The sequence below is a fragment of the Somniosus microcephalus genome, chromosome 26 (genome assembly GCF_052327205.1).
Source record: "Somniosus microcephalus isolate GS21.2 chromosome 26, FLI_Smic_1.0, whole genome shotgun sequence".
Taxonomy (NCBI): domain Eukaryota; kingdom Metazoa; phylum Chordata; class Chondrichthyes; order Squaliformes; family Somniosidae; genus Somniosus; species Somniosus microcephalus.
In genome coordinates, this window is record NC_141012.1 from 42,032,296 (window position 1) to 42,059,743 (window position 27,448).

The following is a 27,448-nucleotide window of genomic DNA, read 5'->3' on the forward strand; positions in this document are numbered from 1 at the left end:
ACTGGTTAGTTAAGGGACTTTTCAGGTAGGCTAGCTTTTAAAGGTTAGATCATAGTCTACAGATTGGTGAGGATTTGTTTAAATAACTGTCGGAGGATGACGATAGCTACACTTTAAGTTCGACTGGTAACCAAGGAGCACATTCTCTGGGGCTTCCATTATACTTGGCACAGGAACTGGAACCTCCTCTTATAAATAGCGTTAGTTCACCATAGGTACCCAATTTAATCATTTACTCCTTGTTTGCAGATGATACCTGTGGCTCAAAAACTGGCTCCATCCAAGGTAAGGATTTAACACAATGCTGTGAGATCTGTGAATGATAACTAAAAGATAATATTGCAAAACTGTCTGCAACTGAAGACCTCCTGCCTGTTCAATTACTGTAGTTCGATTGGGGAATCCACCCAAACTGCACTCTGCCAAAACATAGCATTGGTCCTGTCAACACTCAACACTCCTGTTTCTGAAATGAACAATAATGTGTGAAAGAATCTGACTCTATTTTCCTGTAAATACCATGTACTGTGACTATAAGATAGCGAAGAAAAAACATACAAACTTTGCTGAAATTAATAAAAACTTTTTAACAATGGCAAATGTCTAAGGGTTAGATAAATGCTTGAGGGTTGATTAATGTTTGAAAACAGGCTGGTGTTTGAGACTAGATTAGGGCTTAAGGGTAAGTTGGCACTTGAGGGGCGGTTAGTGTTTACATAGAAACAGAGTAGGCCATTCGGCCCCTTGAGCCTGCTCCGCCATTTAATGAGATCATGGCTGATCATCTAAATTCAGTACCCTGTCCCTGCTTTCTCCCCATGTCCCTTGATCCCTTTAGCCTTAAGAAATATATCGAACTCCTTCTTGAATATATTTAATGAATTGGCCTCAACTGCCTTCTGTGGTAGAGAATTCCACAGGTTCACCACTCTCTGGGTGAAGAAATTCCTCCTCATCTCAGTCCTAAATGGCTTACCCCTTATCCTTAGACTGTGACCCCTGGTTCTGGACTCCCCGACCATCGGGAACATCCTTCCAGCATCTAGTCTGTCTAGTCCTGTCAGATTTTTATAAGTTCCAATGAGATCCCCTCTCATTCTTCTAAACTCTAGCCTAATCGACCCAATCTCTCTTCATACGTCATTCCTGCCATCCCAGGTATCAGCCTCGTGAATCTTCGCTGCACTCCCTCCATGGCAAGAACATCCTTCCTCAGGCAAGGCGACCAAAACTGCACACAATACTCAAGGTGTGGTCTCACCAAGGCCCTGTACAACTGCAGCAAGACATCCTTGCTCCTGTACTCGAATCCTCTCGCTATGAAGGTCAACATACCATTTGCCTTCTTAACCGCCTGCTGCACCTGCATGCTTACCTTCAGCGACTGGTGCACAAGGACACCCAGGTCTCGTTGCACTTCCCCTTTTCCCAATCTATTGCTGTTCAGATAATAATCTGCCTTTCTGTTTTTGCCACCAAAGTGGATAACCTCGCATTTATCCACATTATACTGCATCTGCCATGCATCTGCCCAATCACCCAACCTGTCCAAATCATACTGTAGTTTCTCTGCATCCTCCTCACAGCACATATGCCCACCCAGCTTTGTGTCATCTGCAAACTTGGAGATATTACATCTAGTTCCCTCATCTAGATCATCATTAATATATATTGTGAATAACTGGGGTCCTAGCACCGATCCCTGCGGTACCCCACTAGTCACTGCCTGTCACTCGGAAAAAGACCCGTTTATTCCAACTCTTTGCTTCCTGTCTGCCAACCAGTTCTCTATCCAAGTCAGTACCTTACCCCCAATCCCATGTTCTTTAACTTTGCACGCTAATCTCTTATTAATATCGAAAGCCTTCTGAAAGTCCAAATACACCACATCCACTGGTTCTCCCTTATCTATTCTACCAGTCACATCCTCAAAAATTCCAGTAGATTAGTCAAGCATGATTTACCTTTTATAAATCCATGTTGACTTTGTCCGATCCTGTCACTGTTTTCCAAGTGCTCTGCTATTACATCTTTATAATGGACTCTAGCATTTTCCCCAATACCAATGTCAGGCTTGCCGGTCTATAATTCCCCGTTTTCTCTCTACCACCTTTTTTAAATAGTGGGGTAACATTAGCTACCCTCCAATCCATGGGAACTGTTCCAGAGTCTATAGAATTTTGGACGATGACCAGCAATGCATCTACTATTTCTAGGGCCACTTCCAGAGATTGGGTCGATTGGGCTTATACTCGCTGGAGTTTAGAAGAATGAGAGGGGATCTCATTGAAACTTATAAAATTCTGACAGGACTGGACAGACTATGTTTCTATGTTTCTATGTTTATCGGCCTTCAATCCCGTCAATTTCCCTAACACCATTTCCCTACAAATAGTGTTTGATGGTAGATTGGTTTTTATTGAATCGTAGAAACTTACAGCACAGAAGGAGGCCATTCGGCCCGTCTTGCTCATGCTGGCTCTTTGACAGAGCAGTCGTGCTTGATCCTACACTCCCGCTTTTTGTTCTTAACCCTGTAAGTTGCTCATCGTCAAGCACCTGTCCAACTCCCTTTTAAAATGATTTATTGAATCAGCTTCCACCATCCTTTCAGGCAGAGAGTTCGAGATCCCGACAAATCCCTGAGTGAAACATTTCTCCTCGTCTCCCCTCTAGATCTTTTGCCAATGATTTTAAATCTAGGGCCTCTGGTTATTGACCCACTCGCCCAAGGGAACAGCTTTTCTCTCCATCTACTCCATCAAAGCCACTCATCATCTTCAGAATCTCTATTAGGTCACCTCTTAAACTTCTCTGTTGCAAGAAGAACAGTCCTAACTTTTCCAACCTCTCCACATAACTGAAGTCTCTCATCCCTGGTAACATCTATTATGTCCGTGTATGATTGAGACACGGACAGCAGGAGTTGAACAAAACAAGTCTTTACTGAAAGGAGTCAATCGGGAAACTGAAACTACAGAGGCTTACTAGCGCCTTTTATACAGGGGTGGTCACTGCCGGTACTGCAGTCTGAGACCAGTTATTCTCTTAAAGGTACATACACAACAATTCCTCCCCTTTTAGATGAACAGTACATAACATTCATTTAACAACTAAATGATAACTAATTACAATCACAATTACGGTTGCTAGATACATTGGTTAAGTTTAAGCAATTATAAGTTCAGTCTTTGAGGAGGCTTCCTGATTCTGTCTGGATAACGCCTCTTTGGGGTATCAGGTTCCTCTGGCAAGGTTGAGTCGGGATCAATGTCGTTGTTTGGTTCATCTGCTTCCAATATCACCGATTCTGCGGTAACTGCAATTGGTACATCGATTTCATTACCAGGTGTATCAGATCGTGGTGTGGAGTTGACGTTTTCCAGTGACTCTAGAATCTGGTCAGCATGGCGTCTTACAATGCTCTCTCCAACGTCCACGGTATACATGAGAGGTCCTTGCCGTGTACAAATCGTTCCTGGCTGCCATTTCTCAGTGCGGTAGTCCCAGGCCAAAACTGGTTGACCTATCTTAAAACTCCTGGTCGGCCTTTCATTCATATTCTGAAACTGCCTGTTCTCCACATCTCTTCGGACGTTTGGCTTAACCAAATCCAAGCGGCATCGTAGTCTTCGATTGAAGAACATCATGGCTGGAGTTTGGTTGGTAACCGCATGTGCCGCATTCCGGTAGGCAAACAAGAAGTTGTCCACCTTGTGTTGTAGGGGTATATCTTCATTACACATTGCCTTGATAGCCTTCTTGAATGTTTGAACAAACCTCTCGGCCAATCCATTAGTGGCTGGATGATATGGGGCAGATGTGTAATGCTTAACACCATTGTTCTTTAAGAACCTCCGGAACTCTTCAGACACAAACTGTGGTCCATTGTCAGAGCAAATCTGTTCAGGCAGCCCATTCCTGGCGAATATGGTTTGTAAAACTGTGATAGTTTTTTCCGTGGTGGTTGAGGACATTTTTATTACCTCTGGCCACTTTGAATGTGCATCCACCGCAACTAAAAACATCGAGTCCATGAAGGGACCAGCAAAATCAATGTGCACCCTTTGCCATGGAGATGAGGGCCACTCCCATGGATGTAGAGGAGCTTGTGGTGGGGCGTTTTGGACCTTCTGGCATCCTGCACAGCTCTTGGTCATCTCTTCGATTTCTCTATCGATTCCCGGCCACCACACAAACGCTCTGGCTAAGTTCTTCATTTTTACCCCACCCAGATGACCCTCATGAAGCTCATGGAGCACACTATCCATCAACTTAGGTGGAATTACTACTCTGGATCCACACATCAAGGTTCCTCTGTACACTGACAGCTGTTCTCTTCTCGGCGAGAATGCTGGCAGCAGTGGTTCGCCATGTGCTGGCCATCCCTTCACCGTTAAATCATAGACCCGTGATAGTGTCGGGTCATTCCATGTTTCCTTTTCTATGTTTGCATTCGTCACAGGGAGACATTCGACTATGGTCGAGTGGAATAACTCCATTGGATCCACTGCAAGGTCTTCTTCTTCCACCGTTGGCAACGGTAGACGTGACAATCCATCAGCATTCCCATGCTGTTTAGTTCCTTTGTACTCGATGTCATATTGGTGTGCCCCTAGGAAAAGGGACCACCTCTGCAGCCGTTGCACTGTCATTATCGGTACGCCCTTCTGAGGGTTGAAAATGGAGACAAGAGGTTGATGATCGGTTAGTAGAGTCAATTTTTGACCGTGCAGGTAGTGATTGAACTTCTTCACCCCCCACACTAGGCTGAGGGCCTCTCTGTCAATCTGGGCGTAGTTACGCTCGGCAGAAGTTAACGAGCGTGACGCAAAAGCTATCGGCCTCTCTAAACCATCACGGAATTTATGTGACAGTACCGCCCCAATGCCGTAGGGAGACGCATCACACGCCAGTCTGATCGGCAGTGCTGGGTTGTAGTGAGCCAATACTTCTCTTGAAGTGATTAAGTCCTTACTCTTCTGAAAGGCCCGCTTACAGTCATTGCTCCATTTCCATGCTACTTCCGTTCGTAGCAAGGCGTTCAGTGGGTGCAGGATTGTCGACAAATTCGGCAAAAACCTATGGTAGTAATTCACCAATCCGAGGAATGACCTCAGTTGCGACACATTTTCAGGCGCTGGGACCTTAACAACCGCTTCAATTTTGTCAGGGGACTTATGTAACCCCTCTTCATCAATCACGTGGCCACAATACGATATCTGTTTCTTAAAAAACTCGCACTTGGGGCGGTTGGCTCGTAGCCCATGTTCCCGTAGTCTAGTGAGCACCTGTTCTAGGTTGTTAAGGTGTACACTGTCATCTTCACCTGTCACAAGGATGTCGTCCAAATAACACTGAGTCCCCGGAATCCCTTGCAGGACTTGTTCCATTGCTCTTTGCCATATCGCCGGAGCTGATGCTACTCCAAATACCAATCGATGATACTGGTAAAGACCTTTGTGAGTGTTTATCGTGAGATACTTCCGAGAGGATTCTTCAACCTCCATCTGCAAATATGCTTGTGCTAGGTCAATTTTTGTAAAACGCTTCCCTCCAGACAGTGAGGCGAAGATGTCTTCTATCCTTGGAAGAGGATATTGTACTGTGTGAAGGACTGGGTTCTCCGTCACCTTGAAATCCCCACAGATGCGAACCTTCCTTGGCTCCTCAGACTTATTGCTCAACGCTTTCTTCATGACAGGAACGATGGGTGTCGCCCACTCGCTCCAGTCGACCTTAGACAACACGCCTGCCTTCTCCAGATTCTCCAGCTCTGCCTCGACGGCTGGGCGAATTGCATATGGTACCGGTCTTGCTTTGAAAAACTTGGGAATTGCATTCTCTTCTATTTTTATTGAGGCGGTTATGCCTTTAAGAGTGCCCAGTTCTTGTTGAAATACCTCTTTGGCGTTAGCTAAGATTGTTGACAATCGTCCAGGAGTGACGTCTTCATCTTTTTTACCATCCACCGTCATTGCATGAATGGAGTGCCAATCTAAGCTTATCTTCCTGATCCATTCACGTCCCAATAACGGTGGTCCACCATTTTGCAGTATGTAGAGATACAATTTCCATATTTTCTTGCCGTTGTATTCGACAGGCACCCTTATTTTTCCTCTGGGGTATACTTTTTGCCCCGTATACGTCGTCAAGACGATGGATGTCTCTCTCAAGGGTATGTGTGAGAATAGCCACTCGTAGTCTCGTCGATTCATGACGGTTAGCGCTGATCCTGTATCCAATTCCATTTTAACTTGGGACCCTGCTATCGTGAGGGTGACCCAAATGGTTCGGTGATCCTCTTTTGCGATTACATTGTGAAGTTTGAGACAGCTTAGTCTCCTGTTCCTGGATTCACTATCGCTCATCTGGTCTTCGGAACTACTGTCCGTCATCTTTTGTACTTTCTTGTACAGTTCCTTAGTAGCTTTTTTGTTGTCGCTGGTCTTCTTCCGAGACCTGCAAACTCGTGCAATGTGTCCCATCTTTCCGCATTGCCTGCATATTTTGTCCTTGGACCAGCAGTCCTTCTGGTCATGGTTAGTTCTGCCGCAGCGATAACATTTTGCAAATCATCGTGTCATTTCGTGGGTGCCGTATTCCTGTGGCTTTTGTTGAATTTCCGCAGCTCCCCTGGCTGCTGCTTCGTACGATACTGCCATGCTGAAAGCCTTATCTAGCGTCAGCTCTTTCTCTGAGAGTAACTTCTTCTGTGTTCCTTCACTCAGGAGTCCACAGACAAATTTGTCCCGTAGTGTATCTGCCAGTCCTGCTCCGAACTGGCAGTGCTTTGATAGCTTGCATAGTTCCGTAAGGTACTCAGCATTGCTCTCATCTTTATGCTGAGTTCTCCTGTGGAATTTAAATCTTTCAGCTATCAACGGCGGTGCAGGGTTTAGGTGTTCCTGTAGGACAGCAACAATTTTGTTAAAACTCTTCGCCTTCGGTTTGGCTGGAGTAATCAAGTCCCGCAATAGGCCGTACATTCTAGCGCCCATTAAGTTTAGCAATACCGATGCCTTTTTCTCATCGGCTATTTCGTTTGCCTCGCAATATACCTCGACTCTTTCCACATACGTGGTCCAGTCCTCTATTGTATTATCAAAGGTAGTGATACAGCCAGTCTTCGGCATCTTGAAAATCTAAAATGGCACCTCCCGCGCTTTGCCTTCTTCCCCGATTTAACAAAATGTCACCTCCCACGCTTTGCCTTCTTCCCCGCTGATTAAGATGGTGCCTCCCGCGCTTTTGCCTTCTTCCCCGCTGTTGCTAGCGCTGCTTTCCGTGGTTTCCGTTGCAACCTGCAGCTCTTCGCGGTTTCCTGTGCGTTTAATATTTCTTTTTTTATTATTTTCCCATCGTGGAACAACCCTGTGGGACACTTGCCTCCCTCTTCTCGGGTCTATACGCAGCCCGGCTTCGTAGCACCGGCCGCGCCCTGTGTGCTCCACCCTCTCTCTCTCCTCTTCCCGACAACGCTGCTCGGCCCCGTTGCAAGCAACCCGCTCGAGTTCGCGACCGCCGCAGCCCAGGAAGGATCAGTGTACTACCTGCCACCAGCCCGATTAGCTGAAGCACCGTCGACAGGAACCAGGCCCCGCTTTCGACAGCTTCTCCAGCAATCTTCAACTCTGCTAACACAGGGGCGGATGCCCACGGTCGACGCCCGTTTCTACTGCTTCTTTCTTCCTTCTGGCCTCGACCTCTGCTCACTTCGCTGCAGGAATGGATCCCAGGAGGTGGTGCAGACTGTAGGTAAGTTCGTATCTGCTCGTCGCCAGTATTATGTCCGTGTATGATTGAGACACGGACAGCAGGAGTTGAACAAAACAAGTCTTTACTGAAAGGAGTCAATCGGGAAACTGAAACTACAGAGGCTTACTAGCGCCTTTTATACAGGGGTGGTCACTGCCGGTACTGCAGTCTGAGACCAGTTATTCTCTTAAAGGTACATACACAACAACATCCTGGTAACACAAAAGCAAAATACTGTGGATGCTGGAAATCTGAACCAAAAACAGAAAATGCTGGAAATACTCAGCAGGTCAGGGAGCAGCTGTGGAGACAGAACAGGAATGGTAGCATAATGGTAATGTCACTGGGCTAGGGTCTGGACTAATGATCTTCAAAGATGTGAGTTCAAATCTGACCATGGCATGTGGGGAATTTAAATTCAGTTAATTAAATAAATCTGAAATAAATAGCTAGTACTGTATCAGTAATGGTGACCATGAAACTATTGGGTTGTCGTAACAGTCCATCTGGTTCACTAATGTCCTTTAGGAAAGGAAACCAGATTGATACCTGGGAGGGCAGGTATAAGGGTCGATTGGGCTATATTTGCTGGAGTTTAGAAGAATGAGAGGGGATCTCATTAAAACTTATAAAATTCTAACAGGACTAGACAGACTAGATGCAGGAAGGATGTTCACGATGGCGGGGGAGTCTAGAACCAGGGGTCACATGCTAAGGATAAGGGGTAAGCCATTTAGGACAGAGAACAGAGATGAGGAGGAATTTCTTCACCCAGAGAGTGGTGAACCTGTGGAATTCTCTACCACAGAAGGCAGCTGAGGCCAATTCAGTAAATATATTCAAGAAGGAGTTGGATATATTTCTAAAGGGATCAAGGGATATGGGGAGAAAGCAGGGCCAGGGTACTGAATTTGGATGATCAGCCATGATCTCATTAAATGGCGGAGCAGGCTCGAGGGGCCGAATGGCCTACTCCTGCTCCTAGTTTCTATGTCCTTTCCTAGTCTGGCCTATAAGGTGACACCAGACCCACAGCAATGTGGTTGACTCTTAACTGTCCTCTGAAATGGCCCAGTAAGTCACTCAGCTGTAACTAACTGCTACGAAGCAAAATAATAAGAATGAAACCGGACAGACCACCCGGCACCGGCTACGGACACGGCAACGGCACACCCAGCTCAGTCAACCCTGCAAAATCCTCCTCACCAACATCTGGGAACTTGTGCCAAAATTGGGAGAGCTGTCCCACAGACTAGTCAAGCAACAGCCTGACATAGTTATACTCACAGAATCATACCTTTCAGCCAATGTCCTGAACTCCTCCATCACCATCCCTGGGTATGTCCTGTCCCACCGGCAGGACAGACCCACCAGGGATGATGGCACAGTGGTATACAGTCGGGAAAGAGTGACCCAGGGAGTCCTCAACATTGACTCCGGACCCCATGAAGTTTCATGGCTTCAGGTCAAGCATGGGCAGGGAAACCTCCTGCTGATTACCACCTCCCTCCCTCAGCTGATGAATCAGCACTCCTCTATGTTGAACACCACTTGGAAGAAGCACTGAGAGTAGCAAGGGCACAGAATGTACTCTGGGTGGGGGACTTCAATGTCCATCACCAAGAGTGGCTCGGTAGCACCACTACTGACTGAGCTGGCCGAGTCCTAAAGGTCATAACTGCCAGTCTGGGCCTGCGACAGGTAGTGAGTGAACCAACAAGAGGGAAAAACGTACTTGACCTCGTCCTCACCAATCTACCTGTCGCAGATGCATCTGCCCATGGCAGCAGTGACGACCGCACAGTCATTGTGGAGGCGAAGTCCTGTCTTCACACTGAGGACACCCTCCATCGTGTTCTGTGGCACTACCACCGTGGTAAATGGGATAGATTCAGAACAGATCTAGCAGCTCAAAACTGGGCATCCATGAGGCACTGTGGGCCATCAGCAGCAGCAGAATTGTATTCCACCACAATCTGTAACATCATGGCCTGGCATATCCCTCACTCTACCATTACCACCAAGCCAGGGGACCAACCCTGGTTCAACAACGAGTGTAGAAGAGCATGCCAGGAGCAGCACCAGGCATACCTAATAATGAGGTGCCAACCTGGGGAAGCTGCAACACAGGACTACATGCATGCTAAAAAGCGGAAGCAGCCTGCTATAGACAGGGCTAAGCAATCCCACAATCAACAGATCAGATCAAAGTTCTGCAGTCCTGCCACATCCAGTCGTGAATGGTGGTGGACCATTAAACAACTAACAAGAGGAGGAGGCTCCAAGAATATCCCCATCCTCAATGATGGTGGAGCCCAGCACGTGAGTGCAAAAAACAAGGCTGAAGCGTTTGCAACCAACTTCAGCCAGAAGTGCCGAGTGAATGATTCATATCGGCCTACTCCCGAGGTCCCCACCATCACAGAAGCCATTCTTCAGTCAATTCGATTCACTCCACGTGATATCAAGAAACGGCTGAGCGCAGTGGATACAGCAAAGGCTATGGGCCCCGACAACATCCTGGCTATCGTGCTGAAGACTTGTGCTCCAGAAATAGCTGTGCCTCTAGCCAAGCTGTTCCAGTACAGCTACAACACTGGCATCTACCTGACAATGTGGAAAACTGCCCAGGTATGTCCTGTCCACAAAAAGCAGGACAAATCCAACCCGGCCAATTACCGCCCCATCAGTCTACTCTCAATCATCAGCAAAGTGATGCAAGGTGTCATCGACAGTGCTATCAAGCGGCACCTGCTGACTGATGCCAAGTTTGGGTTCCGCCAAGACCACTCGGCTCCCGACGTCATTACAGCCTTGGTCCAAACATGGACAAAGGAGCTGAATTCCAGAGGTGAGGTGAGAGTGACAGCCCTTGACATCAAGGCAGCATTTGACCGAATGTGGCATCAAGGAGCCCTAGTAAAACTGAAGTCAATGGGAATCAGGGGGAAAACGCTCCACTGGCTGGAGTCATACCTAGCACAAAGGAAGAAGGTTGTGGTGGTTGAAGGTCAATCATCACAGCCCCAGGACATTGCTGCAGGAGTTCCTCGGGGCAGTGTCCTAGGTCCAACCATCTTCAGCTGCTTCATCAATGACCTTCCCTCCAACATAAGGTCAGAAATGGGGATTTTCGCTGATGCCTGCACAGTGTTCAGCGCCATTCGCAACTCCACAGATAATGAAGCAGTCCATGCCCGCATGCAACAAGACCTGGACGACGTTCAGGCTTGGGCTGATAAGTGGCAGGTAACATTCGCGCCACAGAAGTGCCAGGCAATGACTATCTCCAACAAGCGACAGTCTAAACACCTCCCCTTGGCATTCAATGGCATTACCATTGCTGAATCCCCCACCATCAACATCCTGGGGGTCACCATTAACCAGAAACTTAACTGGATCAGCCACATAAATACTGTGGCAACAAGAGCAGGTCATAGGCTAGGTATTCTGCGGCGAGTGTCTCACCTCCTGACTCCCCAAAGCCTTTCCACCATCTACAAGGCATAAGTAAGGAGTGTGATGGAATACTCTCCACTTGCCTGGATGAGTGCAGCTCCAACAACACTCAAAAAGCTCGACACCATCCAGGACAAAGCAGTCCGCTTGATTGGCACCCCATCCACCACCTTAAACATTCACTCCCTCCACCGGCATACCGTGGCTGCAGTGTGTATCATCTACAAGATGCACTGCAGCAACTCGCCAAGGCTTCTTTGGCAGCACCTCCCAAACCCGCGACCACTTCCACCTAGAAGGACAAGGGCAGCAGGCGCATGGGAACACCACCACCTCCAAGTTCCCCTCCAAGTCACACACCATCCTGACTTAGAAATATATCGCCGATCCTTCATCGTCGCTGGGTCAAAATCCTGGAACTCCCTCCCTAATAGCACTGTGGGAGTACCTTTACCACACGGACTGCAGCGGTTCAAGAAGGCGGTTCACCACCACCTTATCAAGGGCAACTAGGGATGGGCAATAAATGCTGGCCTTGCCAGCGACACCCATATCCCATGAACGAATAAAAAAAAAAGCAGAGTTAATGTTTCAGGTCAATCATGCTTTCTTTTAAACACCTTATCAACTTGCCCTGCCACCTTTAAGAATTTTTGTGTATGGACACCAAGGCCTCTCTGTTCATCTACACTTTTCAAAATCGTGCCATTTATAGTACACTGTCTTGTCATATTATTCCTCCTAAAGTGCATCACTTCACACTTCTCTGCATTGAACTCCATTTGCCATGCTTCTGCCCATTTCACCATCCTGTCTATGTCAGCCTGAAATCTACAACTATCCACTATGTTGGCAATTTTTTTTTATCATCTGCAAACTTTATAATGCTGCTCCTAGTACCCCGAGTCTGGGTCGTTTACAAAAATTAAATAGATTAATGGACCCAAAACTGATCCTTGGGGAACACCACTGCAAACCACCTCCCAGTCTGAAAAACATCCATCCACCACCACCCTCTGCGTCCTGTCACTGAGCCAATTCCGTGTCCATCCCGCCACTTTCCCCTTAATTCCATGGGCTTCAATCTTCTTAACAAACCTCCTGTGTGGCGCTTTGTCGAATGCCTTCTGAAAGTCCATATATACATCTGCTGCACTACCTTAATCAATCTTCTCTGTTGCCTCATCAAGTTAGACAGACACAATTTGCCTTTAACAAATCAATGCTGGCTCTCCTTGATTAACCCATGCCTTTCCAAATGAAAGTTTGTTTTGCCCCCTGATAATGGTTTCCAATAACTTTCCCACCACATTGTTAGGCTGACTGGCCTGTAGTTTCCTGGTTTATCCCTCGCCCCTTCCTTGAATAGTGGCACAACATTAGCAACCCTCCATTCCGTCAGCACTACTCCTGTATCCAATGAGGATTGAAAGATTGTGACCAATGCCTCTGCTATTTCTACCTTTACTTCTTTCAGCAACCTCGGATGCATTCCATCTGGACCAGGTGACTCACCACCTTTCAGTAATGCTGATCTTCTCAATCTATTACTATCCCGTCCATAACTTCCCTCTTCTCTTTTAGTGTAGCCTTCACATCATCCACTTCCTTTGTGAAGACAGATGCAAAATACTAATTTAATACTTTTGCCATGTCCTCTGCTTCTACTTGAAGATTTCCCTTTGGGTCCTTAATAAGCCCAACTTTTTCCCTAGCTAAACTCTTACACTTTATGTTTAAAAATGTTTTCGGGTTCAATTTAATGTTGCCTGCTAATCTTTTCTCGTGACCTCTTTTTGCATCCCGTAATAATTTTTTCAATCTCTTCCTGTACTTTCCATAATCTTCCTGGTTATTAACTGAATCTTGCTCCTGACATTTGTCATAAGCCTCCTTTTTCTGTTTTATTTTATATTTTATTTCCTTTGTCATCCAGGGTGCATTAGCTTTGAGGGCTCTACCTTTTCCCCTAAATGCATATGCCTAGTTTGTACCTGAACTAACTCTTCCCTGAATGCCCCCTATTGCTCCGTTCCTGCTTTACCCTGCAATTCCCTTTTCCAATCCACCTGTGCTGGGTCCCATCTTAAATCACTGAAATGAGCTCTTCCCTAGTTGAGCATTTTTAACTTCGGTATTTTCTGGTCTCTTTCCTAATAACTCTAAATTATATTGTGGTCACTGTTGGCTAGATGATCTCCTATTGTAACACCCCCCACTTGTCCTATTTCATTTCCCAGAACCAGATCCAACACGGCTTCCTTCCTTGTTGGATTGAAGACATATTGATCAAGAAAGTTCTCCTGAGCACATATCAGAAATTCCTCTCCTTCCCTACCCTTAGCACTATGTTTTTCCCAGTCTATATATTAGGGTAATTAAAGTCTCCTAATATTACTACTCTATTTTTGTTACATGCCTTTGAAATTCGTGAACAAATTTGCTCATCTATCTCCTTTTTACTGTGTGGAGCTCTATAAAAAAACTCCCAGCAATGTAACAGCTTCCCCTCTGTTCCTCAACTCAAGCCAAATAGATTCAGTCCTAGAACCATCTCGTGTATCCTTTCTATTTAGAACTGTAACATCATCCTTAATCAATACTGCCACGCCCCTCCTCCTTTTCCTTCTCTTATCATTACATAATTGAGCTGCCTGGTTTCCCGAGGCCCGGGAAACCCGGCCGGCCAGGGTTAAACCTGAAAGATAGGCACACAGCTTCATTATAATATTTAAATGGCCAACCCTACCTCCTGGGAGCGAGTTGGTTATCCGTACCTGTCTCGCCGCCGTTAAAGCCAGAAGTGGGAGGGTTGGAGGTGGGTTGGGGTTGGGTTTAAGATTTTTAAAATTTTAACATCCCACCCAACCCCAACCCACCTGTTTTGTGTGGTTAAAATCCTCCCCATGTTTGCAGTTGCAGTGAAGGGATAATTACTAGTCCTAGCCCTTTTCGGACTACCCCGGATCAGGCGTATTCCCCAGACATTCACCTTCAACTAAAGTTAGAGGTAGCCAAATCCTATAAGATGATTAATTGTGTCTAAAGGTCCGGACTATCTCTCCCTAAAGGAAAGGAACGACCTGAAGATGTTACCGTCCTCCAGATAGCACTTTTAATAAGTTTAACTAGACTGTAACCTTCCAGATATTATGAGGGTCTGGAAAACTCCCCCAGAATTCTGCAACTCCTCACCAAAGAGTGTACAGAGATTGAGTTCGTGAGTTTGATACAGAAGTACCATGTGAAAAAATTCAAAAAAAATATATAGATTTATTAAAGAACCAATATGTAATTACAGCTGGTGATTCAATCGCAACATTAACAGTTCCAAAAACAATAGCTTACAATTCTTATTCTCAGAGATCCTTATTCTCAAATCTTAACTTCGTTACATTTTTACATTTCTTATTTAGTCTTATTCCAGGATATCCACCAAAATCAAATTCCTTTGATTAACCGAGACTCAAAGAGTTGTAGGCTTACAGAGACTCTGAAGCCGAGAATCGCTTTGCCCCTTCCAGTGAATTCTGTCTTCCTATTTGAAAGTCCAATTTTTATACCCGTTTTTCAGCGGTATGTCCTTTGAAGTTTTCTGCTGATGTAAGCTAATTATCTCTAGTCATTTTTCTGTTGACCCCTGCTACTCTTACAGTTAGCTCAGCTTGTAGCATTCAGACTTGTGTCTCTCCTTTAGGTGTTCAAAACTTATCATAAAAACAATATGACAGCAGTCACGTACTTGATGCCATTCTTACGAAGGTCTTCTGTTTGTATCTTTTTACAATGTGTAAATTAAAAACACTTCAACTAGGGTGATCTATGCAATTCTTATTTACCTCAGTTGGTCATATTGCAGACTTTGTGTCTCCTAGGTGTTCCAAGTTTAACACAAAAACAATGTAATGGCTGGTGCCTCCCGTGTTTCATTTGATGTTATTTTTTACAAAGGCACATGTTTCTTTAATCTTTGTGTTTCTTTCCAAAGTGTTGGTTTATGACACTTTTAACTGGGCATTCCATTGTGTTCCCTCCAAAGCTCAGACTTTCTGGAAGCTCTAACCCTCTGCTTCAATAGGGCTATTGTTTCAGTGTCAACAACTGATCTTATCTCAAAAGCTTGTATGCTGTTTACAGCTTTTCCATCGTTGTGGCTTTTAGATTTTCAAACCCAGTTTGTCATGTTTAATAAAGTCAGAATTCTGTTCATAGATGGTGTATTTTTCTGAATATGGCTATTCCTTTACAGCAGAAACATCTGTCTATGCCCCTAACTATCGAATCCCCGATGACTACTGCATTTCTGATCTTTCTTTTTCCTGTATGTGCAGTCAAATCTCCTGCCGTGCCAAGGGTTTGATTCTTACTGCAAGGAGCCGTCGCCCTCCCCGGTGTTCAACACTGTAAACCGGTTAGCGAGTGCCACTGGCTTGGGGGATTCCTGCACTACCTATGTCTTCCTCCTACCCTGTGGTGGTCACCCATTCCCTCACCTCCTGTGGCAGTGGGGTGGCCACCTCCCAACACACACTCCGGGAAACCCTTCGACTCTCGGATGCACTGCAGTGCTGCCAACCACTCAAGCTCTGAAACTCCGAGCTTGAGCTGGAGCAACAGGTTTGAGTGTTGGTGTTTGAGTGTTAATTACTGTTTGATGGTAGGTTCTTGTTTGAGAACAGGTTTGTGTCTAAAAGTAGGGCAATGTTTGACAGTGATTCATAAGATCACAAGATAGAGGAGGTCCATTCCAACACTAGTGGACAGCCTTGGGCTCTTTGTGGCACTAGATTATTTCCCTTGCAGCCTGGTGGCTATAAGTGGACACGTTTTGTACTCAAGGTGTGGTCTGATCAGAGGGCTCTGCAGCTTTACTGTTTGAAGGTTAGGTAATGGCTAAGGCAATGACTGATGGCTAGGTTAGTGTTTGAGGTTTAGATAACAAACTGGTTTGTTAAGAGAAAACAAAAGCAAAATTCTGCAGATGATGGAAATCTGAAATAAAAACAGAGAATGCTGGAAATACTCAGCAGGTCAGGCAGCATCTGTGGAGAGAGAAACAGAGTTAACATTTCAGGTCGTCTGACGAAGGGTCCCAGACCTGAAACGTAAACTCTGTTTCTCTCTCCACAGATGCTGCCTCACCTGCTGAGTGCTTCCAGCATTTATGTGGTTAGTTATGGGACTTCAGGTAAACAAGCATTTGACGGTTAGATAATAGTCTATGGCTCGGTGAGGATTTGAAATTAAATAACTGTCGGAGGATGACAATAGCTACACTTTAAATTTGACTGGTAACCAAGGAACACATTCACTGGGGCTTCCATTGTACTTGGCACAGGAACTGGAACCTCCCCTTATAAATAGTGTTAGTTCACCGTAGTTAACCAATTTAATCATTTCCTCCTTGTTTGCAGATCCCGTCAGTAACTCAAGCACCCTCACATCCAATGGTAAGGATTTAACACAATGCTGTGAGATCTGTGAATGATAACTAAAAGATGATATTGCAAAACGGTCAGGAGCTGAGGACCTCCTGCCTGTTCAATTAGTTCGACCGGAGAGATTCTGACTCTGTTTACCTGTAAATACTGTGACTATCAGATAGCAAAGAAAAAACATGCAAACTTTGCTGAAAATAATAAAAACTTTCGAACAATGGCAAATATCTACGGATTAGATAAATGCTGGAGGGTTGATTAATGTTTGAAAATAGGCTGGTGTTTGAGAATCGGTTAGTGTTTAAGGGTAAGTTGATACTTAAGGGGCAGTTAATGTTAGAGGGCAGCTTAGTGTTTGAAGTTAGATTAGTGTTTGAGTGTTAGTTAGTATTTGAGGGTAGGTTATTGTTTAAGAATAGGTTAATTGACAGATTGGTTAGTTAAGGGACTTCAGGTAGGGTAGCATTTAAAGGTTAGATAATAGTCTATGGCTCAGTGACGATTTCAAATCCAATAACTGAGGATGACGGTAGCTCCACTTCAAATTTGACTGGTTTGAGGGTAGGTTTGAGTTTGAGGCTAGGTTAATGTTTTAGGACAGTTTTGTGTTAGTTCAACGTAGGTCTGTGCCGCCATCCCTGGGTATGTCCTGTTCCACCGGCAGGACAGACACACCAGGGGTGGCAGCACAGTGGCATACAGTCGGGAAGGAGTGGCCCTGGGAGTCCTCAACATTGACTCCGGACCCCATGAAGTCTCATGGCATCAGGTCAAGCATGGACAAGGAAACCTCCTGCTGATTACCACCTACCGCCCTCCCTCAGCTGATGAATCAGTACTCCTCCATGTTGAACACCGCTTGGAAGAAGCACTGAGAGTAGCAAGGGCACAGAATGTACTCTGGGTTGGGGACTTCAATGTCCATCACCAAGAGTGGCTCGGTAGCACAACAACTGACTGAGCTGGCCAAGACCTGTAGGACATAGCTGCCAGTCTGGGCCTGTGACAGGTGGTGAGAGAACCAACACGAGGGAAAAACCTACTTAACCTAATCCTCACCAATCTACCTGTCGCAAATGCATCTGGCCATGACAGTATTGGTAGCAGTGACCACCACACAGTCATTGTGGAGATGAACTTCCGTCTTCATACTGAGGACACCCTCCATCGTGTTGTGTGGCACTACCACCGTGCTAAATGGGATAGATTCAGAACAGATCTAGCAGCTCAAAACTGGGCATCCATGAGGCACTGTGGGGCAGCAGCAGAATTGTATTCCACCACAATCTGTAACCTCATAGCCCGTCATATCCCTCACTCTACCATTACCATTAAGCCAGGGGACCAACCCTGGTTCAATAAGGAGTATAGAAGAGCATGCCAGGAGCAGCATCAGGCATACCTAATAATGAGGTGCCAACCTGGGGAAGCTGCAACACAGGACTACATGCATGCTAAAAAGTGGAAGCAGCATGCTATAGACAAGGCTAAGCAATCTCACAGTCAACGGATCAGATCAAAGCTCTGCAGTCCTGCCACATCCAGTCGTGAATGGTGGTGGACCATTAAACAACTAACGGGAGGAGGAGGCTCCATGAAAATCCCCATCCTCAATGATGGTGGAGCCCAGCACGTGAGTGCAAAAGACAAGGCTGAAGCATTTGCAACCATCTTCAGCCAGAAGTGCCAAGTGGATGATCCATATCGGCCTACTCCTGAGGTCCCCATCGTCACAGAAGCCAGTCTTCAGCCAATTCGATTAACTCCACATGATATCAAGAAACGGCTGAGCGCACTAGATACAGCAAAGGCTATGGGCCCCGACAACATCCTGGCTATCGTGCTGAAGACTTGTGCTCCAGAACCGGCCGCGCCTCTAGCCAACTGTTCCAGTACAGCTGCAACACTGGCATCTACCCGACAATGTGGAAAACTGCCCAGGTATGTCCTGTCCACAAAAAGCAGGACAAATCCAATCCGGCCAATTACCACCCCATCAGTCTACTCTCAATTATCAGCAAAGTGATGGAAGGTGTCATCAACAGTGCTATCAAGCGGCAGTTACTCACCAATAACCTGCTGACTAATGCTCAGTTTGGGTTCCGCCAAGACTACTCGGCTCCCGACCTCATTACAGCCTTGGTCCAAACATGGACAAAGTAACTGAATTCCAGAGGTGAGGTGAGAGTGGCGGCCCTTGACATCAAGGCAGCATTTGACAGAGTGTGGCATCAAGGAGCCCTAGGAAAACTGTAGACAATGGGAATCGGGGGGAAAACTCTCCATTGGCTGGAGTTATACCTAGCACAAAGGAAGATGGTTATGGTGGTTGAAGGTCAATCATCACAGTCCCAGGACATCACTGCAGGAGTTCCTCAAGGCAGTGTCCTCGGCCCAACCACCTTCAGCTGCTGCGACATAAGGTCAAAAATGGGGATATTCACTGATGACTGCACAGTGTTCAGCGCCATTCACAACTCCTCAGATAATGAAGCAGTCCATGCCTGCATGCAACAAGACCTGGACGACATTCAGGCTTGGCCTAATAAGTGGCAGGTAAGATTCGCTTCACACAAGTGCCAGGCAATGACTATCTCCAACAAATGAGAGTCTAACCACTGCCCCTTGACATTCAACGGCATTACCATCGCCGAACCCCCCACCATCAACATCCTGGGGATCACCATTGACCAGAAACTTAACTGGACCAGCCACATAAATACTGTGGCAACAAGAGCAGGTCAGAGGTTAGGTATTCTGCAGCGAGTGTCTCACCTCCTGACTCCCCAAAGCCTTTCCACCATCTACAAGGCACAAGTCAGGAGTGTGATAGAATACTCTCCACTTGCCTGGATGAGTGCAGCTGCAACAATATTCAAGCAGCTCGACACCATCCAGGACAAAGCAGCCCGCTTGATTGGCACCCCATCCACCACCTTAAACATTCACTCCCTCCACCACCGGCGCACCGTGGCTGCAGTGTGTACCATCTACAAGATGCACTGCAGCAACTCGCCAAGGCTTCTTCGGCAGCACCTCCCAAACCCGCGACCTCTTCCACCTAGAAGGACAAGAGCAGCAGGCGCAGGGGAACACCATCACCTCCAAGTTCCACTCCAAGTCACACACCATCCTGACTTAGAAGTATATCACCGATCCTTCATCGTTGCTGGGTCAAAATCCTGGAACTCCCTCCCTAACAGCGCTATGGAAGTACCTTCACCACACGGACTGCAGCGGTTCAAGATGGCGGCTCACCACCACCTTCTCAATTAGGTGATGGGCAATAAATGCTGGCCTTGCCAGCGACACCCACATCCCACATCCCACAAACGAATTAAAAACAAGGTAACCTGTTTAATTATTTCCTCCTTGTTTGCAGATATCATCTGTAACGCAAACACTGCCTCACGCACAGGTAAGGATCTAGCACAATGCTATGAGATCCGTAGATAATATTTAAAGATGATACAGTCCCAATGCTTATAGCGGGTGCCTTCGAGCAAATGCCACTTGCCCGCTATGTGCAATAGCTGATATAACGATGTATGCTTTCTCCGATTTTCCCCTCCCAGTTACTGCTCACACTGTTCTTCCCCGATTCTCCCTTCACGCCTACCTGCTGGTCTGGAGGAATTGAAACTCTCCTGCTTGCTGTCGGCAGTAGTTTTTGTAAATCTGGAATTCCTGTACACAATGTGTAGTGGACTTTAGGTTCCCGGAGTAGCGGCACCAGGTAGTGGAACAGGAAAATTGTGGCACTCCAATGATCTTAATCCACAAATGCAGACCGACAGACACTACATCTGAAACGCGGGCTGCAGCAACGCTTACAGAACAGGAGAGATTAATGCCTCAGTGGAGGTGCAACTCTGTAATATCTGTACCAACATTTATTAAGTTATTGATCAGGAATTGTAGAAATCTATGAAGCCTAGAAATTGCCATTAGTGTAAAGCATTTTGCTGGTGGCAATTATGCGATAGTATTTTTTCTTTATATTCATTTATGGGATGTGGGCGTCGCTGGCAAGGCCAGCATTTATTGCCCGTCCCTAATTGCCCTTCAGAAGGTGGTGGTGAGCCGCCTTCTTGAACCTAGCATTTACAGAATAGCCTCTTAATTTGAAGATTGTGGTTTTTATGGAACAAGTTTTTCATTCAGTGTACCTTAACGAGGTGCAAACTAGTGAGTAAGCACAGCTATTTCTGTCCAAAATAAAAGGAGAACTTAAGATGCTATAAACAGACAACTTTGAAATTGATGTTAATGGGTAACGGTTATCCCTTTTTGGCCATTATAAGCGACTGCCCATTTTAAACATGGACATTTTAAGTGTTAGGGACTCTACTGCAAAACAGTCAGGAGCTGAGGACCTCCTGCCTGTTCAGTTAGTTCAGGGACCACGTATAGGCATTGCCCCACTGTGGTAAACCACTGTTTGTATTCCACTGTGTACATGCCCGGACATGCCTCGGCTGACTCCTCCCACAAGTCCTAGTATAAAGGTGACTGTTCCCCAGCCCTTTGTATTCTGGACCGGTCGACCACTCGAGGCAGACCTTCATTCTTTAGTTAATAAAAGCCTTTAGTTACTCTCTTAACTCTCAGTCTTTTATGAGTAATTGATAGCGCATCACCCACTAACTAGGCTAGACAGGGCATGAGGGAAGGGCCAAACATATACTGCCCCCTCCCCTCATCCAACAATCAGGAAAAAAGGTTTTGTCCCAACCCGAGACTTGTGTTGAAGGGGCTGAGGAGAGTGGGGGGGGGGGGGGGGGGGGGGGCGGAATTATTTATCCTCATATGAACTTGGAAATGTCAAACTTGTATTTGCTTCTGGAGAGGCATCCAGAAATGGAATAAAGAACCTGGTGTACAGAAAGACGGAGCATGAAGAGCAAAGAAAGGGAACGAGCCCCTATGCCAATGGGGCACAGCAAGGGCGATTCCTGCAGCCACCACAGTCATTTCAGCCTGAACCCCTAATCGAGCTGGGCAATGGACCAGACTACATGGAGTTTCCAGGCCGACCTAACACCACAATAATGTAAACCAACCTCCAGCGGGGCTGATGTTAGAATGTTAGTGCTGGATGTCAGAGAATTGGCTGCCCTCTCAAAAAGGTATTGACTAACCTAAAAAAAAAAGAGCCCAAGTATTTGTGGCCTTCCGTGCCAGAAATCAAACTAACCCCCAGAGAGCACATCAACCCTAGAAGAGTCTGAATGGGGCCAAAGCTTAGCTGCCTCATTCTCTTCCAAATGCAGAGGGCTAGGCATGCTGATCAGCTCTGGCCCCCCCACCCCACCCCAACCAAAGGAACCTCAGCCCCTTCCTACCTAGGGAAGGCTCTGGTCTTGTCAACCCTGGATACTTAGCATAATCAAAATGTAAGGACGATGTAAGTCTGATTTTGTATCTGCAAGGACCATGTAACGTGACCGGGAATGTACCAGAACCAAAGAAAGAATATAAACTTTACTGAATCTAAGAAAAACCTTTCTTTAAGTGCCCATAGCTCTCTGCCAATTTGCTGGCTGTTTTATAGCATTATAATCCATTTGAAATAATCTGTTAACATAGCCAGCAGAGAAATGTCACATGAATGTGTTAAGCATTCAGACACTTGTATCACAAACAGTAACGTCTAGGTTTAAGGTAAGAGTATCCACACTCGCGTCTTACACAATTGTTCCAGCTCGAGAACAAACTTGAAGCTGCTCTAGGAAACATTTGCAATGGCCCAGTAATTCCTGTCACAACGCGTGAGTACGGACAGGGTACTCACGCGTGTGCCAGAAAGAATTGCCGGTTTTCAGCACGCACAGCGCATGCGCTGAAAACCAGCATTTCCTGTCCTCTGACCCAAGGGGTTAAGAGGCTGAACGCATGCGCGGTATTGGGCAGCGCGTGCGACTTGGATTTCCTGTATTTTTACAGATTTGCGCGTGTGTAAAGGGCTCCGGTTTTTACACATTGAAAAACCACACGTAAGTACTTAGTTTTACAGGTAAGTGGTCTTTTAGTACAATTTAGAATTTTTTTTTCCACAGGTTTATTATTTTTAAAGAATCTACAGTAAGGTAAGTTTAGTTTTAGACCCTATTTATTAAAAATTTATTTTTTTCAAAAATTTGATTAATTGTTTAAAATAGTTTTTTAAAGTTATTCATAGTTAATTTAATTATTGGGATGCTTTTTAAAATTTTATTTAAAGTTTAAGTAGTGTTTTGGGGTGCCGTACTTTTCATGAGTCTGACAGTCTTTACTATCAAACTTATGAATGAAGTTTCCCCTCCCCTGATTGGCTGAACAGTGCTCACCTGATCCCAGCCGGCACATCGCACTAACTACGCCGCTGGGTCAGGTTAGCACAGCGCGCCGACATCAGAACCGGGCCACTGACAGGAAATCCACTGCGGGCCAGGTTTCAGATGTCGGCGCGCCGGGTAAGTGCACATCGGGGGCTTGCACGCGCGGCAAGCCCCCGACACCAAGTTCTGGGCCATTGAATTAGAAAATCATGGTCCCCGACTTTAATATGGGGACGGGAACAGAGAATGCGAGGGCTGTAGCGGGCGATGAGCCCGCAACTTTGCGAGACATCAAGGCCTGGTCAATTTTAACAATGCGTCCGGGTTTCTCAGCCCGTTCACGTGTCTGCGGGTGTCCCGCCCACTCCCGCATGTTGCAAGTCCCAGTCAGAGTCCCGGCCACTATTTGAAGCATCAGCCTCTTCAAGGGAGGCTGCATTCAGTATTACAGTAACAGAAAAGTATTGGTGCAAATTGTGAAGATGGCTGCAAAGAGAGAGGAGGCGGCTCCCAAGTTCTCTGCTTCCCCAGAGGTCCTGCTGGGTGCAGTGAGGTCCATGAGGGATGAGTGGGAAGAAGAAGAAGAAGAAAAAGAGGAGGAGGAAAGCCGCTGCCACAACCAAGAAGGTCTGGATTGAGATGACGGAGGAAGTCAGCAGCGGGAGTGTGACTCTGAGGACCTGGATCCAGTGCAAGAAACGTTTCAATGACCTGACTAGGTCAGGAGAGGTCACTGCAGGTCGTTCTTTACCCACCTCCTGCAATGCACCTCCTTTCACTTCCTCTTGTCCCTCATACACCACTCTTCACTCTCCTCACCACCAATCACAATGGCACACTGTATCACCTCTCATCCTCACTCCTTGCACAAGCTCACCTCCCGATTCACTGCTGCCACTAACCACATCCTCATCTCATCTCCTCTAAGTTGCTCAACCTGCCCTTCCTCTCAGCAAACCTCAATTCGCACTGTAGCTACCTACTGTAAACGCATGACGTCTCCACTCTCACAACCTCATTTTCCCTTTCACCTTCATGCATTACACCCAGAAGAAGCATACATCCTGGCCAGCCATTCGTAACTCTGTCCCACCCCTTTCGTAGGAGAAGAGAGTGCAGAATAGACGGGAGAGGGCCAGGACAAGTGGAAGGCCCCCGGAGTATGTGGAAGTGACCCTGGTGGAGGAGGAGGCACTGGAGATAAGTGATGCCTGTAACACGCTCAGCGTTGGTGATGGTGAGGTTAGCGGATCCGCAGAGTAGGGTGACTGATTTAAACTTAGATTCCCCCTCATCTCACATAACCAATTGCACCTTCAGCTGACCACACCTCAAACAGTATGCTCAAGTGCTTCATTTACCCATTTTTTTACTATTATTACTAAATCTTCACCCTTTCTTCCCTCCAGAGCCCTCACCAGAAGAACACAAACCCCAGCCCTTCATGAAAGAAGACTCCTCGAAGGAACGCATCCCCCCTGAGGGTAAACCATTACACCCTACAAGCGTTCCAGAGACTGCCAAACCGAAGTGGGCATGTTACTGAGACAGATGGGCCGGCACCTGGTGAGTCTCACAGCACAAGTGAGCAGGAGCAGATAGCGGTGGCAGGCACAGGAGAGGAGAATAAGCGCTGGAGGGTGCTGCCTTCTCCGAGCTCTGCTCAGCAAGACAGAGATGTAACGACTCTGGGGCCTGCCATGAAAAGGAGAATATTTGAGGCACAGGAACAAATCCATGAGGTGTTGGCAGTCCTGCCAGGCACTCTGTCCACTACGGCAGAGAGGATGGAGAAGTCCCACTTCCACCATCTGTGGCGTGCTTTCGCAGGGGTTCTCAACTCTGCAACTCTGCAATCTACCCGTGGTCACCTCCAAAGCCACTGCTCATAGCAGGAGGGCAGTGTTACCAGCCTTTGTGGCCTTGATAGAAGCTCAGACAGCTACAATGCAGACTCTGAGCTCCAACGTCTGTTTTACCTGGTGGGCAGACTAGATCGGGGCTTCCAAGGCATCAGTCACTCATCTCTGCCAGTTTGCTCTCCCGCAGACCTGCAGGGCTGATGCCCCCAGGGAGGAAGATTGATGGAACGGGCGCAGAACGTGGCGACCTCTCACTGGATGTCAGCACGTCTCCTCCCTCACCACCCCCTCAATCAGTACCCGACATGGTGCCCGAGCTCCCGCTGGCCCAGACTGCCTCGGCTAAAGTCCAGGAGCAGCAGTCTGTAGCAGGGCCCTCAGGGGCTCCAACACTTGGAGGTTGTTGTCCGCGAGCATCTCGGGAGTCTCAGGAAGATGCACAGCAGCCTACCACCAGCTCTGCTCAAGCCACTGGGGTTGCACCTTGTCGAAGTGATAGACCTAGGATGCCAGCAGCTGAAAAGAGCACTGAGGGTTGACACTTGGGTGTTTCATTACTTGATATGGAACTATTTGTTTTCTTGTGCACATTAAAACCTTTTTCACTTCCGTCACTTTCATGTGCATTGCGCTTTCAAGGTAAGTTCTGTGTCTGCCTTGTCCTTATGTCCTTGATGTGGAAGTTGGCTCAATGATTTTTAAGGTGACAAAGTGGAGGATTCAACAACACTGGAGTGATGGTTGCAGGACTGTTAGTGGAAGGGGTTCTGGTCACAGAGGAGTCGGAGGAGAAAGATTTTGTGAATTGCTGCGCTATGAGTGTATCCCTCGCATCTCGGGCCACAAGGTGATCCTCACGCCGTGCGTCATGTCCTCCAGAATTTCTTCACCATCCTCTTCCTCATCAGATGATGAGTTCTGTACGTCTTCTTCCTCCTACACCTCTAATCCTCTCTGTTGAGTGATGTTATGTGGGACGCAGCAAGCCACAATGATTCCGGAGCCTCTGGTTGGCGAATATTGCAGGGAGCCTCCGGACCTATCACGGCACCTGAACCTTAACTTGAGCATCCCGCTAGCCTGCTCAATGACGCACCTTGTGGTGATATGGCTGCTGCTGTATCTGTTCTGTTGTGGAGTGTGAGGTTTCAGAGAGGTGTTATTAGCCACGGTACAAGGGGGCACCTCTTGTCTCCAAGCAACCATCCTGGCAGATTGGGGCCAAGTTGGAACATTGGGGTGATATTGGATTGCCTTATAATAAAGTCAGTACAAAGAAGGTTCACTCGGTTAATCCCGGGGATGAGGGGGTGGTCATATGAGGAGAGGTTGAGTAGATTGGGACTCTACTCATTGGAGTTCAGAAGAATGAGAGGCGATCTTATTGAAACATATAAGATTGTGAAGGGGCTTGATCGGGTGGATGCGGTGAGGATGTTCCCAATGATGGGTGAAACTAGAACTAGGGGGCATAATCTTAAAATAAGGGGCTGCTCATTCAAAACTGAGATGAGGAGAAACTTCTTCACTCAGAGGGTGGTAGGTTTGTGGAATTTGCTGCCCCAGAAAGCTGTGGAAGCTACATCATTAAATAAATTTAAAACAGAAATAGATAGTTTCCTAGAAGTAAAGGGAATAAAGGGTTACGGGGAGCGGGCAGGAAATTGGACATGAGTCTGGGTTCGGAATGGTCATGGCCCTGTGGGTAGTGGAGCGGGCCCAGGGGCCGTGTAGCCTTGTTCTGCTCCTACTGTGTTCTAATTCTGTTAGATTTCAGGAGATGGTTTTATTCCTGTTCCTGGCTGGGGTGGAGATCGCCTTTACAGAAGGTAAGTACTGTAGAAAATATAGGGACAGAGTGATCTCCTGGAAGAATTTCGATCGCCTAGATGGGTCGGAGAGGAATTTCCCAGATTTTTTTCTCCCAAATTGGCCATTGGGTCTTTATCTGGTTTTTCGCCTCTCCCGGGAGATCACATGGGTTCGGGTGGATGCAGAGTGATAGAAGATTTGAGGTTAGGATCAGATCAGCCATGATCTTATTGAGTGGTGGAGCAGGCTCGAGGGGCCGATTGGCCTACTCCTGCTCCTATTTCTTATGTTCTTATGTTCTTATGCATCAAGGCAGCCCTGGGTAGCGGGCACATACCTGCATGAACCTCGTCTTGTCATCGCATACAAATTGTACATTAATTGAGTGGAAGCCCTTGTTTTTTTTCTTAATACAAAGGCTAGCATAGATGGAATGGGGCATTTTATATAATTTAGAAATCGAGTTAAAGTAGTTAAAATGAGAATAGGAAAGCGAAAGAATGGAGGAAACTAGAAAAAGAGAGAGGGAAAATCAGTTCAAGTAGGAATAAACTGTTAAATCTAAAAGTTGTATTTTTCATGCTTATTTTAGTTTCCTATGTTACAGTAGTAAAGCAGCTCCGAATATTTGAGTTATTTATTACTGTATTATTAGTGTTTGTTTCAGCGAGAGAGTTTCTGAGCTGAATTTTTTTTATTAAGTCCCCGATTGAGGGAGGCTGGCATTCCCCACATGTTGGTATTATAAGGCAACATGTCCTCATGCCCTCTATCGCAACAATGACCCTGCATCTAATCA

At 46.5% G+C, this 27,448-nt stretch overlaps 1 protein-coding gene across 4 annotated transcripts in view; it reads left to right on the forward strand.

Annotated features, from left to right (window-relative positions):
* Nucleotides 1-27,448, forward strand: part of LOC147100414 (uncharacterized) — a 46,005-nt gene that overhangs the window by 15,258 nt on the left and 3,299 nt on the right. For 3 of the 4 annotated variants that reach the window (XR_015073758.1, XR_015073757.1, XM_085968258.1), the window contains 3 exons: nucleotides 250-285; nucleotides 16,632-16,667; nucleotides 20,038-20,073. Coding sequence is in view for 2 of the 4 variants with exons in the window: in XM_085968258.1 (XP_085824384.1) it covers nucleotides 250-285; nucleotides 16,632-16,667; nucleotides 20,038-20,073 (108 nt within the window). In the remaining 2 variants the exon portion in view is untranslated. The remainder of the gene's footprint in view (nucleotides 1-249; nucleotides 286-16,631; nucleotides 16,668-20,037; nucleotides 20,074-27,448) is intronic. The other variant, XM_085968260.1, reaches the window with a different exon arrangement.